Below are 19,621 nucleotides of genomic sequence, written 5' to 3'. Positions count from 1 at the left end.
GCTAGTGTAACTGCAGGCAGAAGGGAAGTAACACCTTAGCTACCAAAGTTGGTGGCGTATTGGTATGATACAGGTAATGGTTAATAAAATCAAAAATCAAAATCAAAATATACTTTATTCAACAAGTGCATTTACAAGCACTTTTGAATCGTCATTTAACAAACTGTATTAGGTGAAGCTACCATCGGTTCGGAATGAAAGAAACTCAGTAGTTACTCTTTGTCAACATTTAAAAATACAAAGTCATGTTAGTTAAATAGAACTATATACCTATGTATATAATACATTCTGCCTGAAAGTCAACAAGAAATAGCTCCACGCTTTTTTATCATCTATATAATCTTGTGTTGTATAAAATACCTTTTTGCCAGGGTATTATTTACAAATTATTTAAATTTATGTATCGGTAAAGTTAAAAACATTTGCGGGATTTTATTATAGAATCGAATACCTAATATACGTATATAGGAAGGAATAGTTACTATTATTTTCAGTACCATCAGGAAGCCTATCTGCTTACCTAATCGAGTACTATTAGTTAGGCAGATAGGCTTCCTAGATAGGCTTTCATGGAGTAACATGAAAGTATTCCTCTAAGTGGAAATAGGTTTTTACTTAGCGTTGTTTAAATATATTTAGATAAGAGATTAGTTTCATTTGTTTTACCTACTGGCTATTCCGAATGATTAAGCATTTTCTTATACTGGAACCGTTATTTTCATATCTCGCCAAAAACAATATTAACGTCTACGAGTATAAATTACTCGCGAAGATAATATTTTGGTAAAGCCGTGTGTTGAGAGGCGAGGGATGTGTGTTTAGCCCACCTCTACTTGTAGATATCCGTTGAACATTTTTATACGTAGACGATTATTATTTATAAAAATAGCAATAAACTTTAATATATGGCTGGAGATTTAAAGATGAACTGTAACATGAACTATAACATGAACAAATAACGTAAGTAACTCAAAAAAATAACCATTCCTTTCGTAACCAGTGCACCAACAATCTTGAGCATTGACCTACCACCAAGTAAGCTGTAACCTTTATTATTTTGGACATTATTCGTATATTTTGCTGGATAATTGTAAAGACCACTAGCAATGTCGAAAATAGCTAGCAATATTAAATATGTATAAATATAATGTATTCATATATGCGTAAGTTGTCAAGTTTGACAAAAACGCAGAAGTAGAACTTAATGATGAAGAACACATTCAATTGTAATTGCTATACGTAAGAAACGTAGAAAAAAAGACTTACGTGGTACAGTTTCCTGCAGCTGCGACTGCTAAATGAAGCGCCAACAGTACGACGATAGCAGCCATCTTGTGACGATCAGAGCATTTTCTCAAACCATAGTATTGTGTCAGCCTTAGCCTGCAACAAATATGAATTTACCAAATTAGAAAAATACATACGTGGGTCAAATGAGGTCATTGAACTGGCACTTGTGAGGTTATTGAAATGTTTTTACGAATATTTGTATTTACAAACATAGTTAATTTGAAGGTGAGAACCATATTTTTAAGAACACACGAACTAAGTTAATACCACTAGCTGTGATGATTTTATGATATGAAGTCACATTTTATTCCTTAAAAATTTAATACGCAACTATTTAGTCTTCATACTTTAACTTTTTGAAATCAGAACCAGCTATTCGTTTATTCATATTCGTTTATACATTTTTACCTTTCAACGAACCGTAACATTAAGTATAGTTATGCATATTACTGTATGATAAATTTGAGACGAAGAGTTTCGAAACAACTTCACTTCTCCAGGTTTACGGCATGATTATCGTTTTTAAAGTTTGAGTCTGGATAGTTTAATAGGTATTACTCGAGAGGAAACTTCAAAGATTATAGAAATTTACTTGTTAATAAAACATGAGCAACGTTTCCCGAGTCATGAAACTTGGAGCACTTAAAATCCGCTGAAGCAGTATTTACGATACATAAAACTGGTTTATAACTTTGATATATCTGGTGACCTGCTGACGGTGTATGATGTTAAGTCTTTGGAAAGTATTAATTTTCTGATAATATTTTTCTCTAGTCTCACCGTCTGTCTGTCTCTTGATTTAGATAAGAGTTATTATCAAGCCCTTAAATATATACAAATATGAATTAAAAATAGTTACTGTATAATTAATGACAGCATTTCCCCGTTGAATCGTAATTCCGATCCTATGGGCAACAAAACGATCTAGCATTCCTGTTACCAGTGGAGGTAACAAGGTGAGCTGTTATAATGTTAATGAAGTTTTTTGCACTACTACTCCAAGGTCTCACTGTTAATGTTATTATCTGCAACTTAGGAACTCAAGGTGAAACTATGTAAATGTTTTTTTGAAAAACCTATTAGTTTTTTAGACTTAAAATCATCAACATCTTCGTCTCTAATTTTAAACTAATCAGATGAAAGGTGAAAGGATTCATATCATTAGTTTTAATTAAACCGTAAAAAATTTCTCATTCACTTATAAAATATTTTATTTTAAAGAAACTAATTACAGATGAAACGTTTCAAGAATTCCTAGATTCACTAGAAGAATATAATACAAAAGTAAATTCTAAACATTATTATATAATACAAGTTGCAGTAATATAAGTTGGAGAGACAAAACAACTAATTCCCAGTGATGACACTCTTGCAATTTGCTGACCTCATATTGTTTTTCAACGAAATACAGTACGTGACCTGTGTGTTGAGACTTAAGAAATGTATCTGATAATAAAAAATATGAACGGAACGTGCTTCTTTTCGTTTATCTCAATGTGACTTATTTCAACATCTAGACGTCTGTGATGTACTTTGATTACTTTTGTGAAATGATATACTTGATTATTTTTAAAGTTTTGTTTAACCTCATTTAATAATTTTGTTTTTTTTTTTAAGATAATGTACTTTTTAAGGAGTTATTTGTTATTACCGTTAAAAAAAATCGAAATAACAAAAATTTTATTATAGTAGGCATATTTGAGTCGTAATTTTACAAGATTAAATTAAACTTAAAATTTAAGTGGTAAACTTACGTAGTCAAGGTAATTGAACAATAAGGAGGTTTTCCTATGCACATTTCATTCGAATATTGGAAATAAATATTGAGTGTTTTTTTTAATAATAGTAATTATTTTGGTGAAAACTATTGCTACCTATTTTATTTGTGAAAGGTTACAAAGGATCACTAGTTTCACTAGTCTCACCTACATCGTGTGCAGATTACTGACAGTGCGTTAATGATGATGACGTCTAATAAAGAACTTGAGAGAAACTCTCTGTTAATTACGTTGGCGACACTTCCAGATGCGCCATTTATCTGTGTTTCGCTTTAACTGTCACATTTATTAAGTGTTTCTGCTGCCTTTATAGATCCATTATATTTATTAAGGTTGATTTTTAATGTCTTATCCAAATATATTTCAATAAAACAGGAGATCTGTTTTTTATAATATGTAATATCTTAAAAATCGTCAGTCTCATTATGAATAGACAACAACTGTACTTAATGTACATTTATTGTTTGAAAGTTTTTTAAATTGATTAGAGGGTTGCTAAGCAACACTAATTTTGAGGTAATATTAAAATGTATTATTGTTAATTGTACTTCTCATGTATTGTTGTGAGTTTCGAGTTTGCGCGACATTTCTTAATTACTTGTAGAGTTTATTCGAATAACGTATATTTTCATTCCGAATTCGACATTATAAAATCGGTAATAAGAATTATTCTATAAAGAGATAAACTAAGATTGTGAAGTGGTAAGGATTTATTTTAAGATATTAAGCTGGTTTCTTGTTGTAATTTAATTATTCCTTATTAATTTTACTAAAAGAGAAATCTATTTGCATTAAAGTAATATGAAATTTTTCAAACGAAATTTGAAACGAATAATCTATAAATATTGGTAAATAGCTGTTACGGCTACCACAAATGGGCCTGATGGTCACCACCGTAATGATTAGCACTGTAAGAAACATTATACCTTCCTTCCATCGCCAATACGCCACCAACGTTGGAAACCAAGAAGTATTTGTGCCCGTAATTGCACTGGCTTACTCCACCTTCAAACCGCAACTTAATAATGCTAAGTAGTGCTGATAGCATTAGATTAAGCGATGAATTGGTGGTACCTGCCCAGCGAGCTTGTTCAAAGTCACATCATATAAACATATCGTTGCTTAAACAATATAGAACATATATTTATTTAGCAGAAGAACAAGATTTGGGCGTACTAAAATTGCTATTTGCCCAAAAATATCGGCCAAATGTCGCCGAAAAGTAGCTGATGATCTCTCATATCTTCGAGAACATTGCTATATCCTTTGTACTTCTAAATAATCTACCATTATCATCGTATATATAGATTTACCATAACTTTTCGTAAACCCGAAGCTATATTAAATTCACCTTGAATACAGATGAGATAATTCACACCTTTATTGGAAACATAGTTAGCAACTATTGAACAATGGAGTACGTTAGCGTTTGTTTCTGAACGAGTCTATTGTGTCCTTGTCTAATTTGAATTGTTAGTTCATTCTAACGGAATACAGATAGAGTATCGGATCACAGAACAAAGGTACAATGGAAATGGCTTTAGGTGAAAAATGATATAGAAGTAATCATAGAAGAGGTGATGATTCAAAAATTTTATGATGTTGTTTCTAATGAGGTTTTAATTTTATTATATACGGCTCGATATATGGTTTTTTTACCTTAGTAGAGATCCGTTTCAGAAGTTTGCAAAGGATTAACAGAGCGTAGATTTCAGGGTATCGTACTGTCAGACCGGATTTAGAATATAATAATAATTTAGATTTTACTTAGAAAGTTGCGTCGTGGAAATGAAACTGATATTTCCCAACTAACTAGGACCTTCTTGGAAAACGATATTGCTAAACAGATAATTTAAATGAGTTGGACTTCTCTTTGAATGATTGGACTTTTTATGATATTCGTTGGTGGACCAGCAAATGGGCAGCCTGATGGTAAGTGGTCACCACCGTCCATAGACAATGGCGCTGTAAAAAATATTAACCATTCCTTACATCGCCAATGCGCCACTAACAGTGGGAACAAAGATGTTATGTCCCTTGTTCCTGTATACTGGCTCACACACCTTTCAAACCGGAACACATACTGAGTACTACTGTTTGGCGGTAAAATATCTGATAAGCTGGTGGTACCTACCCAGATGGGATAAAAAGTTGTGAAAAGTCTGATAATAACAGTCACATATTGAAAGAATAAAGATAAACTCTTGTTTAGATTATAAAACAAAAAGCAAAATTTTAATTTAGAATATAAAAAGCACAATTTAGAAATATTTGCATGAACCTTTTTTCAAATGAGATTTTAAGTGGGCCAATGGCTCTTCTTGATGTTTTTTATTTGACCGTTACATAAACGAATTTAATGTTTTATTCGGTTTTATTGTTTTAATGAATAAACGTGCTTTAATAATATATATTTATTAGTATAAGTAAAACCTTCAAGTAATTAAATCAGATATACATATTAAATACTTTCCTATTAATCTCTTTCAATTGAACTTAAGGCTTGTGCGTAAAGTATGTATGAGAATTTTGTAAGAGGTCAGGATTGAACCAGCGAATATTACATCACTATGCGGTCTTTACACTGTTGAGCTATCAATGTTGATTCGTATGATGTGAATATATAATACAATTCCTTGATATATAATATTTGAATCTACCTTGAAAGGAACGCTATTGGTGAATGCTCATCTAAAAAACTTTATTTTGTTATGTGAAAATGAGCCAAAAAAGCCTAGTGACTTGAACACGTGAACCTTAACCGAATCGCGATTCTAACTCGGATTAAATTAAATTTATGAAAACTTATGCACGTGAGTTTTACCATTGTATTTATAATTATTGAACTCAACGGCGTTAATGGAAAACATCATGAAAACCTTCATGTTTCGGATGACATTCTGTCACTTATGTATCCACAATTTGAGGAGGAAAATGTTGGAATTGTTGAGTTACATTACTTTAAGTTATTTGTAAATCAAAGTACTATAATATTTTAAATTATATTATATTAAGCTTACAAAACATATTAACTAAAACAAACAATATGAGATATTATACTATAAAAACACAACACCCATTGAATAACATGCATGCTTGTATCATATAAAACCGTCTAGACACATAAAAAAATCTAATCAACAGGAGCGGTCAGAGCGTACGTAGAGCATAGCCCACATCCCTATCATTAGACCAACGAAGCGAATTATATAAGAGAAAATATAAAATTTCCTTCAATTTCTCTAATGTGAAAGGAAAACCACGGTACAAAAGCTGGACCCTTTCCTAAAGCACCCTTATATAAACTGACAAAGGTGTTAACAGTTAGGGCAGTCCCATATGGACTCAAATAGGGTCGGCCCTCAACTGGTAAAGACAGGTGGAACATAAATTGTGGACCCTTTTAGTTGGCAAATTACAAAAGTGGTCGGCGCTAACGACGTCAACCGCACTTGTTCAGTAATGATAAGTAATGACCCTGTGTTCAATTCCTTTCTGTGTTTCGATTCATTGAATCCTTTCTGTTATATTATCTTGGTATAAATTTATGATTATTTCTATCCTATTCTTAGTATCTTATTGTCTCTTTCTTGATAATTTTAAAAAGGCACTCGAAACGAATTTTCTGTAGACGAAAAATTAAATAAAAAAATATCCGAATATATACAATTTAATTGGTATGTCTTGTATTGATATTAACAACAGCGACCTCTCGCTTCTTATCATCCAAACATTCCTGTATCAGTAGAGTTCTGTAAGGTAACTCGAAACTCACCGCAGAACACGACCGTTAAATGTAAGAATGTTATATGCAACACGGTCTATAATTTTATACGTGCATACTAATACACGTATTAAAATGACGTATGACCGTAAGTCGGTTGTCAACATTTTACGAGTGAGATACGAAGTGAATCCATACGCAATCGCACCGCAGATTTAAATATGATAATATTTGAAAATATCTGGAAATCTTATTATACAAACGACTACCTTGTCCCAGTAAAGATGAGAGGTATGATGAACTTTGTGATGTGTGTGTAGTATTTATGTATGTATATCTGAATGTAAATGTATTAATTATTAGTTTTACTTCCATTTTGCATATTTACAAACAGCGTTTTGGGTACATCCTAACTTTGCCTGGTAAGGAACGCCGATAATGCACAAGTTTTAATTATTTTTTTTTTGTTTTAAATATTTACGAATAGGATAGGATTTATCTTCCTTCACTTTGTTGTATTTTGTGCTGGGTTCATACAACCTACTTATCATAAATTCTACTGCCAAACGGTAGTACATAGTAATGTCGTGTTCCAGTTTGAAGGGTGAGTAACTATAGGTACAAGGGACATAACATCTCAGTTCTCAAAGTTATTGGCTATTTAAGAAATGTGGTTAAAATTTCATACGAGGCCAATATCCAGTGATGGCCACTTACCATCAGGTGCCACATTGTCCGTACGCCTACAGATACCATCAAAAAAACTCCTTTTTTTACACGGTATAAATCGCATCAAATAATACGAGACATTCTGAAGAAATTCAAATTTTGTAATTAAGTCCAAAATTACCTATAGTATAAAAATATTATGGTTAAATTACTTACCATATACAACAATAATATTTTATTATCATTTAAATAGCTTTTTATATTATATATATTATATATTAAAGACATATTGCCACAAGTCCAGAACTCCAAGAGTTATATGTTGTATTTGTTTTTGCGTCAGTATTAAAGTTGGCGTACACAGCTGTCAAAGCGTGCGAACATTTGTGACCTAGTTCAGTTTAAATTAAGCTGCGAGTGCTAGTTTGAGGATTTATTTTTTATTCACCAAAAAGTTTTTCTAACGATGTACGTTGACAATATTTTGTTTATAAAAAAGTTTTATTTCCCTAATATTTTTGAACAGGTTATTATTCTCGCGACCGATTTCACTTCCGGCATACATTCTCAGCAACCAAGAGCAGCCGTAGCGATTATTCTATTCATGACCCTGAGTTACGAAGATATATTACGGCGTACTTTTTTAATCAATCCAATATATATGTGGGATTATTATACGACAGATACGAGTATGATATCCATAAATATTATTTTAAATTTTAGAACAATTCCATTAGAAAAAAAAAATCCACTTTAGTAACAATGAGACTATAGATTCAATGAATTGAAACAGTACCGAAAAGAATTTTATTTAATACTTCTTAAGCTAATTTATCTTTAATCGCAATCTCGTGAAAAGCACAATTTATCTTCGACTATAAATCTTACTCAATGATAAAATACTGCAAAGGAAGGCGGTAATTATTGTTGTAAAATTTATGTTCCTGCTTTATTTCAGAATAGGCTTCGGATTGTTGGACAATTAATAATAATAGTCAACTAGAGTTGTTAGTAATTAATTATCAAAGTGCATTTAATGCTATCACGCAAAAGGTTATTATTGCAACTAGTAAATTCGTAGATACCTTGGGAATTCAACGAACAGACTATTTTTTTTTTTTTAGGATATAGATAGGCGGACTGGCAAATGGGCCACCTGATGTTCTCTACCGCCCATTAGGAATTGGCACGGAGGAAATGTTAACCAATCCACCAGAGTGGAACTTAAATGTCCCTGTATTTGTATGTAGTTTAAGTAAATTTCATAATCTTGTGAAAAATACTTATTAGTAATTAACCATAACCATATTACGTTAAAATTTTACTTTGTCATAAATAGTTATATTTTATGTAACATCAAAATTAGTCCACTTCCCTGTTAAAACAGTAGTGGAAACTTAACTGGCATAAGTGTTAAAATATGATTATTATATTAAGTTGTAATATACGATATGCTGTATGTTTCCCTAATAAATAAAATAAAAAAAAAATAAAAAAATATATAGTTACATTGGCTAACTTACCTTTTAAACATGATCACAATAAATACTAAGTACCGTTGGATGGTACCACCAAATAAACGTTGTATATAGTAACCGATTACTAAATTGGATAAAATAAATTCAGGTGATTTTCTTTCACCCGTTTTCCTCAGGTGAGCGTATTTTCTTTCCTGAACGTGTGGCAGTTTTTAATCTGAATATCAATAAATAAATGTAAAGCTTCTTAATTAAATGAATGGATTTAAATGTAAAAAAATCTAAGTACCTTTTAATTTTATTTGTATGAATGGTAACGGTATGGTATGAACATTTAAAAATATTCAATTACGTATTTTCAAGGAATCACCGGTCGTGTTCTACGATAGTATGTGATATATTTTTCGGAAAATTAAACTCCGCTGAGTCTATCAAAGAAAATTCGTTAGGAATTATTTTATACATTGGAAAATTTTCTAGAAATTAATAGAACGACATTCAAGCTCAATCTTTTTAAATAAAATTTCAATTTTAAATTCAGTTTATATTAGGCAATCATTTCCTGTAATAGAGGTGGAAGAACGGATAACGCCAATAGCATTTGAACAGTGGTGAATTAATTCTTAATTAATGTTTAACAGCACTCTTTTTTATCAAGTGTAGAATTATTGAGGTTAGTCTAATGTCACAGCCATAAAAAAATAAATCTGAATGGATGACGTCATCTACTTTGATGTTGGCTAAATAAAGAAATGTATGTTTATGTACAAATAAAAGTAATTCCAAAATATCACAAAATTTCGGTAATAAACATGTGACTAGACAAGAGAGTTAAATTATTTCGTTTCGGTTTAATCATTTTTGATCTCATTACATCACACAAGAATAAATTTACGAAATTAACGATAGTTTTAGATATTACTCTTAATACAAGCGCAAATTGAACGTAATAAAAACAAAACTTCGACAAAGGCTGACCTTAAAGGGGCTCCAGATAAGCTATTAATTTCACTAAACCCCGAAACGTCACATAAAAAATAACAAACAGTTTACCACTGACCGAAAATATACGATATTTATCTATGAAATTTTTGTAAGGGCCTTAGACGGCTTGACGTTGGCTAGATACCCCCAAATTTACGACCTGATAAAGCTCTCCCATTTAACTTTGAGCCGTAAAACAGGCTGAAGTTCATGGATCGGCCTTCAGTTTTTCGAAGCAAGGGGAAATGGTGGGTCAATCTAGATTGGGTGGATGTAAGATTGTCTACGAAACGGATTATCCGATTAAGTATGAGCGACCTCTGACCCGCATGGGCTGATACATGATTGGCTATACAGGCTTGGATTTTACGCGACATTGAATTTTACTTTTCTTTACAATCCATTGCCCTTTAATACCACTTTTAGCCGTATAATGGACTTTAAGCGTATGATAATCATCTATTATCAGTTTACTCGAGGAAAATACGAATAAAAAAAATCTTTTATTAATTTAAGATGGAAAATAAAAAAAAAGTCAATGCTCGTAAGAAAGTATATTTTTAAGTAAGTAATTTTTAAGTATTTTTTTTAATTTTAAATATTTATTAAATCTTACGAAGGGAATCCGAGAATATGGCTGGTCAGAACCACAAAAAAAAAGGTTACAAATGTTTCGGAAATTCATCCAAGGTTTAGCAGGTTCATTGTGAAATTGTGTTAAGAGTAGCAGAACGACACACGGAGAACTCGATACTATAGAGTGCATTAAATCCATCAATTGTTGAAGGTTGGTATGAAGGTACGTAGGTATGTATTTATTGAACTTGAACTATTTTTTTTTATCTGTGGTTGTGTATTGCTGTTGGCCCTACTGGCCTTTACAGCGTCACCGAACGTTGGGGCGAGTGCTAAGACTCTGCCTTGAGGTGAACCCTTTTGGGCTCGAAAGTGACGTTCGTCCTGAGGGTGTCTCCTATGAGATCGCACCTCGGCTCAGAACGTAGTCGGTGGGGCAAACTTGAACTAGATAGCATACATCTATATATGAACATTTGGGGTGTGGCAAACTCAAGCGTGATTTAAATGACAAGTAATGCCATCTATTATTAAATAGCATAATCTTTCAATTGATGTAATGACAATAGCTTGAATTTGAAAGATATTCTACCGCCAAACAGCAGTACTCAGTATTGTTGTGTTCCGGTTTGAACGATGAGTGAGCCAGTGTAACTGCAGGCACAAAGGACATAACATCATAGTTCCCAAGTTTGGTGGCGCATTGGCGATGTAAGAAATGATTAATATTTCCTACAACGCCATCGGTTATGGGTGGTGATGACCATTTACCATCGGGTGGGCCATTTGGTCGTCCGTCAGTCTATACCATAATAAAAGAATTAATAAATAAATAAACGTCAATAAAATAGACAACTTATTCAATGTTTAAAAGCACTTTTCATTTTGTTTATTATTAAAATGGCATCTGTGCGGAGCCGACCTAGAACTAGTTTATAAAATTAGCATGTAAAAATTGAAACTTATAAGAATTTCAAATGCAATCACGATGTATGCGAAAGCTCTGTAATATTACGTTCGTGTGAGTATATTATGTTATACGGCAGAAATGAAAAGCTTCGTTTAAAGTATGCTATAGCTACATTACCAAAGCCGCTTAAATTAAATATACTTTAAAAATATTTAACAATAACACAATGAACACAATGAAATTACTTAACCATGATGTTTCATAATGGAACAATTTAAATGAAACATTTCTATGCTAGAACCATCCATTAATTTTGGTTAAAAATGAGCGACCCGAGTAGGCTCTGTCAAACGGGAGGGATATAAATATCTGAGTGAGGTCGTTTGAAACACGGACGCTTTTTGCATATTTTAATGTTTCAAACTTCGGTAGATTTGCTTTGAATTGTGATTGACAAATTCTAATACGAACGAGGACAACTTAATTATGTGATAATCTTCTTTATTGATTTTATTATATATTAAAAGTATATAACTCGCAAGTAACGATGGGTTTAATTTAAGTTTTATGAATATATCCTTATGATATATTATATACTATCTGTTACCCGCGGCTTTGCTCGCGTAGAATATGAATATATTTACGAATTACTTTTTAGTTAATTTGTAAATATATTCATGAGTATTACGTTAATGTATGACCTCTTTGTATACCACATACGTAAACCCGTAATCTTCGAGTAAGATTCAGGTACTCGAACCTTATATACCTTTACGTAGTAAGCCATATTAAAATAATTCATAAATTAATTTTAATTATTTACAAACTATTCGTCGTCCCTTGGTTGAAATGTCGACGCAATAATGACGTAACGTGTGACGTAATAAAAATGAGATACCTTGGTTCAGCTGGACCGATACCTAATAATTAATAAAACAAAAAGTAAGATTTCAAGAAACCCGTTAATATCGTTTAAGTCTGAGTGGACTTGTCTTGTACATTATGTAAGCCTATAAATTAAGTTTAATAAAATATTTATGAATAATCATTTAAGGTTGTATAGCTTTTAGCTATTGAGTTATATTCAATCACAGAATTATATAAATGTGATGAATACTTTTTGGTTTGACATTTTTATAATAAAAGTAGAGGAAGAATATTTTTGAATATGACATGGGAATTGTTAATCTGGGTTGAAAAGCGGAAGATAATGGATGATTGTAACAAAAACTGGAAAAATAAATATTGTAAACTATATTAAATATTTTTAATTATTTGACGTTCCTATTTACTTGAAGCTGGGTCTTCAATTAGTATTAACGTAAACTGTAGATATTTTATTTTATAACATTAGTATAATACATATACATTTTAATTTTCTATATTTGTTCTCTATACATTTCATCTGTGGCAAATATCACACTTCCTTGTACGCAACATACTCGTAAAAAGAAATTCAACATTTTTTCTTCACGTATAAATGTAGGGATTAAAATAAATGACCTATTACCACGAGCAGATTACTTGATTACCTAATTAATTGGGATTGATTTTTGCCGAATAACATTGTTCACGTAAAAGAGTCACTCCTTAATTTATCAATTTACTCAATAGATCTCTGTTTTTATGCTCGTCGTACTTGCACCATTTAGACAATATAATTTTACTACACTCTCGTTTTAATGTCGTCATCACAAAGCAATATCCGAAGCCAGAGCGTTCTGTGATAAAGCAATATTATTGTTATGAGTCTGCAATATGGGTGTTATACTTCTATCTGTCGTCATTGTGATTTAACGTCCGACGTATACATTATGAGATAAACCACTATACGGCTGTATATATTACACTACCGAATGATAATTGGATTTATTGTTTTGTTGTGAACCAATGTACCAGAATGTAATATTATATAATGTTCAATCGATATCTGAATATAGATGAATGTTTATACATTTAGGATTGATACATTTAATGTTTGTGATTTTATCGAAATAGCCGATTGGTTATCGAGCACGTGAATCTGAATCGAACATTGGGTTTTAAGTCTAGACAACTAGAAATGTCTATCATCAATTTCTTGCTTAGTAGTGAAGAAAACATGCACATGTCAGAAGAAGATCTGCCACACGTGTGGCAGGTAAGCGGACTGGCAAATGTGACACTTAATGGTAGTGATAACCAACTCTTTACTGCCCAGAGATATTGACACTGTAAGAAATATTAATCGTTCCTCGCACTACCAACCCGAGAACTAAGATTTGCCGTGCGCTTGATGTTAAACTGACTCACTTAACCTTCGAACTGGAACACAATAATACTAAGTATTGTTGGTAGAATTTATGACGAGTGAATGGTACCAGAAGGGATTGCAGAAAGTTCTACCATTAAAAAATTAAGGTAGCGTGGTGGAAGGTCATATTCTTCTCATCAAAGGTCAAGGAAATCAAACCATATATTATATATGCTATATACTATATTAACTCTCTATAACATATATCCTCCTGCCCTTATCCCAATTTTACTTGGGGTCGGCGCAGCATGTCTTCTTCTTCCATACTTCTCTGTCGGACGTCATCTCACAAGTAACATTATTTCTAACCATATCGTCTTTCACACAATCCATCCATCGTTTCTGGGGTCGTCCCCTACCTCTATATCCATCCACATCCATTCTCAAAACCTTTCTCACAACATGGTCCTCATTCCTCCGCATAACATGCCCATACCAAGACAGCCGGTTTCCAGATAGCTTCTCGGTTACCGGTGCCACTTTCAAACTTCCTCTTATGTACTCATTTCTTACTCTATTCATTCGCGTAACACCACACATTTCTCTATAACACGAATTTAAATTTGAAATACAACATAATATCCATGTTACATACGAGTAGATTGTGTAAATTTGTCTTTATAATTATTAGTAAATCAGTTGTGTTGATGAAATTAAAAGTAATTATAGAACATGAAAAGTTAGTGTTTATAGATAGGCAGAGTGTCAAAAGAATAAAAAAATATATGGGAAACGTCTTTAATTACACTGGCTCACTCTGGCTCTATCTGGAACTCAATATCACTCAGTGTTGCTGTTTGGTGGTAAACTTACCCAAGTAGGCTTGCACAAAGACTTATAACCAAGTAAATATAAAAATATAATAAATTGTAATTGAAATTATTCATTCTTACAAAATATAATCACCTTAAGTGTTGTCCTCGAGATATTAAGCACGATTTAATACATCAACGAAATCTAAGTGACTAAATTTATGACTCCATGAAAGAAACCATTTGTCTAATTGAATAAAACCACTTTGCGCTGACAATTTTTTTATTAATATCTAAGAATTTTTACTGACGTAGTGTTTACCGATTAAATTGAACAGGCTTTTAGATAAAAATAAATAGTATATTTAATTATGGAATTAAACATTTTTGAATCTAATGAAATTAAAATTAATTTTATCTAAAAATGATAAAATGTCACCAGCATATTAAGAAAGTTCATCCGCTGAGCAGACTAAATGGGGATGAAAGTTTGTAATGCATAAATTTTTATAAAATGTAATTAAATTTAACTTCAAATTAAAACCCAACGTTCCCCTAAGTAAAACTGTACAAAGGAGCTATAGAACGAAGGCTGGCGAAGCTAATCAACGGGATACAATTTGAATAAAACCAGTGTCGCATCCAACGCACGGGAGCTCCGCGTACACAAATACAAGGCTAATCGCGTTAGTGACGCATTCGCCCCGACTTCCCCTTTTAGTGATGCGTCCTAAGAAATATCGACAAATCTTTTTAACAATTAATTATTATTTTTTTTCAAATAATTGATACTCTTGTTAATACGATTTTAAAATAAGTAAAAAAAATATAATGAGGGATTATGCAATGTAATATACTGAGATCAGTGTTTACGGCGCATGAAACGACACGATAATATAATTATGTAGAGCGTAAATAACACCGCTGGGGTCGTTTATTACGTTGATGCGATGACCCGACGCAAAATGGTGTTGAATGTTCGGATACGAAATTCGCATAATTGGACAGTTTTAATGAAAAACCATGTTAATTTTTTTGTTTTAATTATGTAAAAAACTCATAACTGCTGGGTGAAAATAATATTTATATTTAAACAACGATGAATGTTGATATCTTTGATATTGAATACTGAAGGTATATTTTACGATCTCCCTGTACTCATGACTCATGTTATTGCGTACTTCAAAATTGTAGTACTTCTTTATCTATTGTAATAAGATTGCGAACATATATATCGTATCCGTTCGCTAAATTACAAAATCAACTTATTATTTGTACGCAAAATGATACTTGTACATTTTTTTTTATTATATAAACTAATAACATTACATTACAGAAGTGTCAGAATTTCGTTGAAATTAGACAGGTTTTCTCACGATGTTTTCCTTCACCGCCGAGCACGAGATGAAATATCAATACAAATAAAGCACATGAAAATTCAGTGGTGCTTGCCTGGGTTTGAACCCGCAATCATCGGTTAAGATGCACGCGTTCTAACAACTGGGCCATCTCGGCTTATATAAACTCCCTACAAATCAATTCCATATTGCAATGTATACAAAAAAAATATATTAAAAAAATCGCGTTTATGTCAAAAATTATTGTGTGAATATTCATTTTTATCATAGATTAATTCATTTGGTAGGTTAAGGTATTCTATTTTTTTCACCGTTACGTTAGTTAGAATTATTATGATGTTTATCCATTAAATCCTGCCTCGAGATTTTGCGAGACGCACTTTGTAAATCGACAAAGCTATTTGAATATAATTTACGACTTTATATTACTTTCATAAAATTTTAAGGAAATATCGTTAGATGTCTGATTACTCTTGGGCAAAGCAGGACAGGACCCTCCTATGTCATTAAAATAAAAACGTCATCAACGTCAAAATCAAAAATAATCTCGTTAAGTATTTTCTTTTGAAAACATTAAATATAAAATAATTAACAAATCAAAATGTTTTTTGGTTACAGAATTATCATTAAATAACATTATCGATAACGTATATCTTAAACACGTGTATATTTTAATGAATATGAATCGTTTTAATGAATATGTATTACAGGTTAATTTATTTTGTATATATTGTACATGGAGATTCAAATTAAACTATTTCGATGCAAATTACTCGCTGTAGTCTGCAGTGTCAAGAGAATAGTGCGTAATATACACTGAGTTAATCATGTTAGAACGTTCCGCTTTCAAAGTTATAGGACTAGTGATGTCAATATGTCGATAATTATATCGATTATCGTTCGACAATTTCACTTAATCTAAATAATATGTCATATCCAGCGTATCACGTTGAATATATTATTTAATTAAGTAGACTTTAGCATATAAGATTACGGGTTTCGTATATATTATTTGCTATTATATATTACACATATTTATTTAAATTACAGCTACATTTTGCAGTTGGTATGTTGATTTTTATAATACTATTAATTATATATATTATTAATATTCTCTTTATTTATTTACACTCATGCATAATAGATTTTTAAATATAAAATACAAAATATATTTAAAAATATAAAATACAGAGGCCAACCAGTGGCGGGAACAAGGTCCAAGCCACCAGTGGTCAGGGCCCCAGAGAGAGGAACTTCCTCACAATACGCGCCGTGCCGAGGAGTACTGCCTTCTGCATCAGGCCCTTGACCCAGCTGCCTAACGATAGCCTCTTAAGGTGTTGGTCGAGGCTCTTGGCCATTAGGCCATTCGCTGAAATGACTATCGGCACAATAACTGATGTATCCACATCCCACATGTCGACGACCACAAGACCGTATCGAAGTGCAAGTTGTTGATGGATAATCTTGGCCACTTGATTATGTCTGTGCAAATACTCTCCGTTAGCAAGACGAGAACAACCGGAAATAATATGTCTAAGGGATTCGCCCGGAGTGTGACACGCCCGACATATGTCCACCGTGCCATCCCTCACAATATACTTCCGGTAATTGTTCGTCATGATAACTTCGTCCATAATTGCACAGACAAACCCTTCGGTTTCACCAAATAGGTTGCCGAACCGTAGCCAAGCTACGGACGCTATAAAGTCCACATCGGGTCCATGAAGGGCCCGATAGAAGCGTCCGTGTAACTCCTTGCTCTTCCAATATTATTAATATTATTATATTCAGTAAAATGTAAGTTATTTTAAAATCAATATTATACCTACAATACATACAAGAAATAACTATTCCTCCTCAATGTGGAAGATATTGAGTAAAGATTTTTTAGATGATACATAAATTTAAATTTAGCACACAAAAGCACTTATTATGAATTTGTATTACACAAAATATACACAAAATACGAGTAACACGTCGATAATTTTATAACATCACTATTTTTATCGCGAATGGATAATCGTATATACGTCCTCGACTGAAGATTATATTAGATTCCTTGGACGATTAATTTAAAGATGTTCAGATATAGAATATTTTATTTTATAATATTCGGTCAACTTTAAGTATTCATATTATTTTTATATGATTTTAGTTTAAGAATAGACGGGTAGCTGAACCCTCTAATGGTAGTACTTTTGCCAAGAGCTTTGCGTTTATACGAGTAGCTGTTGAGTTAGTATTTATAACATAAACCTGTGGTATATTAGTATATATAATATACTAATTTGGTTTTACTTGGTGGTAGTACTTTGTGCAGGCACCACTCATCAGTAAATGTACCGCCAAACAGCAGTACTCAGTATTGTTGTGTTCCGGTTTGAAGGGTGAGTGAGCCAGTGGCACAGGGGACATAACATCCCAAGGTTGGTGGCACATTGGTGATGTAAGGAATGGTGAATGGCGCCATTGTCTGTGGGCGATGGTGACCACTTACCATCAGGTGGCCCATTTGATCGTCCACCAAACGATATCATAAAAAACCACTTTTACTCGAATAGATGTCACTCAATTAAGGTCAGGAGAAGTCAGATGTAGGTTTCGAAGAAGTTAAAGATACACATTTTAGAAAGTAATACATTGATACGACGCAGAGAGTCTTCTTTAACGCAAAACCCTGAATGAAGCCATTAAGATTCAACTTTGTACTATAAAGGCTTTACACAGTTCAAGAAAATTTTAGGTCAAGTAAAAGATCTCATCGCTTAACCCCAAGCGAACTGTTGTAACTTTTGAAGTTTTAACCCATTTTACACTAAAATGAATAAGTATTACATAAAATTTTACATTGTGTAATATTCCAAAGCGTAGAATTATTGGTGTATTAAAATCGTTTAATTCCAAAGCATGTTTTGATAGAAAACAACTGAGCGTAAATTTTTAACAACTAGAAATATAACTATTGATAAGAAGTAGTAAAATTTTATACGTTTAAATCTCAAGGCTTTGGTATGTAAGGTACAGTGTCCGAGGAATCCGTAATCGGTATTAGTATATAGTGTTATTAGTAATTATATAAGACAATAACCTAATAGTAATAACAAAACACAGCTGAGCAAAGACTTCTTCTGCTCAACAGAAGAAGAAGGGATCAAACTTGTCCTACTAAACTGCTCTATAAAGGATTGTTATATAAGGTGATGTAAGTTAATCAAACTCAAGAATTTTCCCTGTAAATTAATCAACAAAAGTCTGAACTATTTTTAGTAGACAATCATTACAATTTACACAAACAACAAAATTGCTTCATATTTTTGAATTAGTGTAGCAACATTAACATAAAAAAGGCTTTTTATTGATGTAGATACGGCTCACCTGGTATACTTAATATTATATAGAATTCTACTCTGGGGTAATACTGATACGAATACGATGTTGCTGCTGAAGAGGTATATTAAGGCAATTTATAACTTGCTCTGAAGATTGATTAATATGTAAGTTTATATACGAGTTCAATATATATTTTATAACGATGTTGGTACGTAGAAACATACAGGTTTGATCCAAAAAATGGGGCTTACATACATTGTATTGGGTGCATTTTTTTATATATAGAATAAGTAGGCGCACGGGTCAATGGCCGACCTGTTGACAAGTGTTCAACATCGCCCATAGACATAGGCGCTATAAGAAGTATATGCCAATGAGCCAACGACCTTGGGAATTGAAACGCTATCTATCTTATGCCTGTAGTTATACTGGCTAACTCGCCCTTCGTACACAACAATACAAAGTATTGCTGTTTG

The 19,621-nt window shown here is 32.2% G+C and overlaps 1 protein-coding gene across 1 annotated transcript in view; it reads right to left on the bottom strand.

Annotated features, from left to right (window-relative positions):
• LOC113392899 (C3 and PZP-like alpha-2-macroglobulin domain-containing protein 8) overlaps positions 1 to 19,621 on the bottom strand; it is a 215,112-nt gene that overhangs the window by 137,159 nt on the left and 58,332 nt on the right. The window contains exon 2 of the mRNA XM_026629515.2: positions 1,267 to 1,383. Coding sequence (XP_026485300.2) covers positions 1,267 to 1,331 — 65 coding nt within the window. The 5' untranslated portion in view covers positions 1,332 to 1,383. The remainder of the gene's footprint in view (positions 1 to 1,266; positions 1,384 to 19,621) is intronic.

Source organism: Vanessa tameamea, chromosome 12 (genome assembly GCF_037043105.1).
Source record: "Vanessa tameamea isolate UH-Manoa-2023 chromosome 12, ilVanTame1 primary haplotype, whole genome shotgun sequence".
NCBI lineage: Eukaryota > Metazoa > Arthropoda > Insecta > Lepidoptera > Nymphalidae > Vanessa > Vanessa tameamea.
This window is presented reverse-complemented; position numbering and strand designations above follow the sequence as displayed.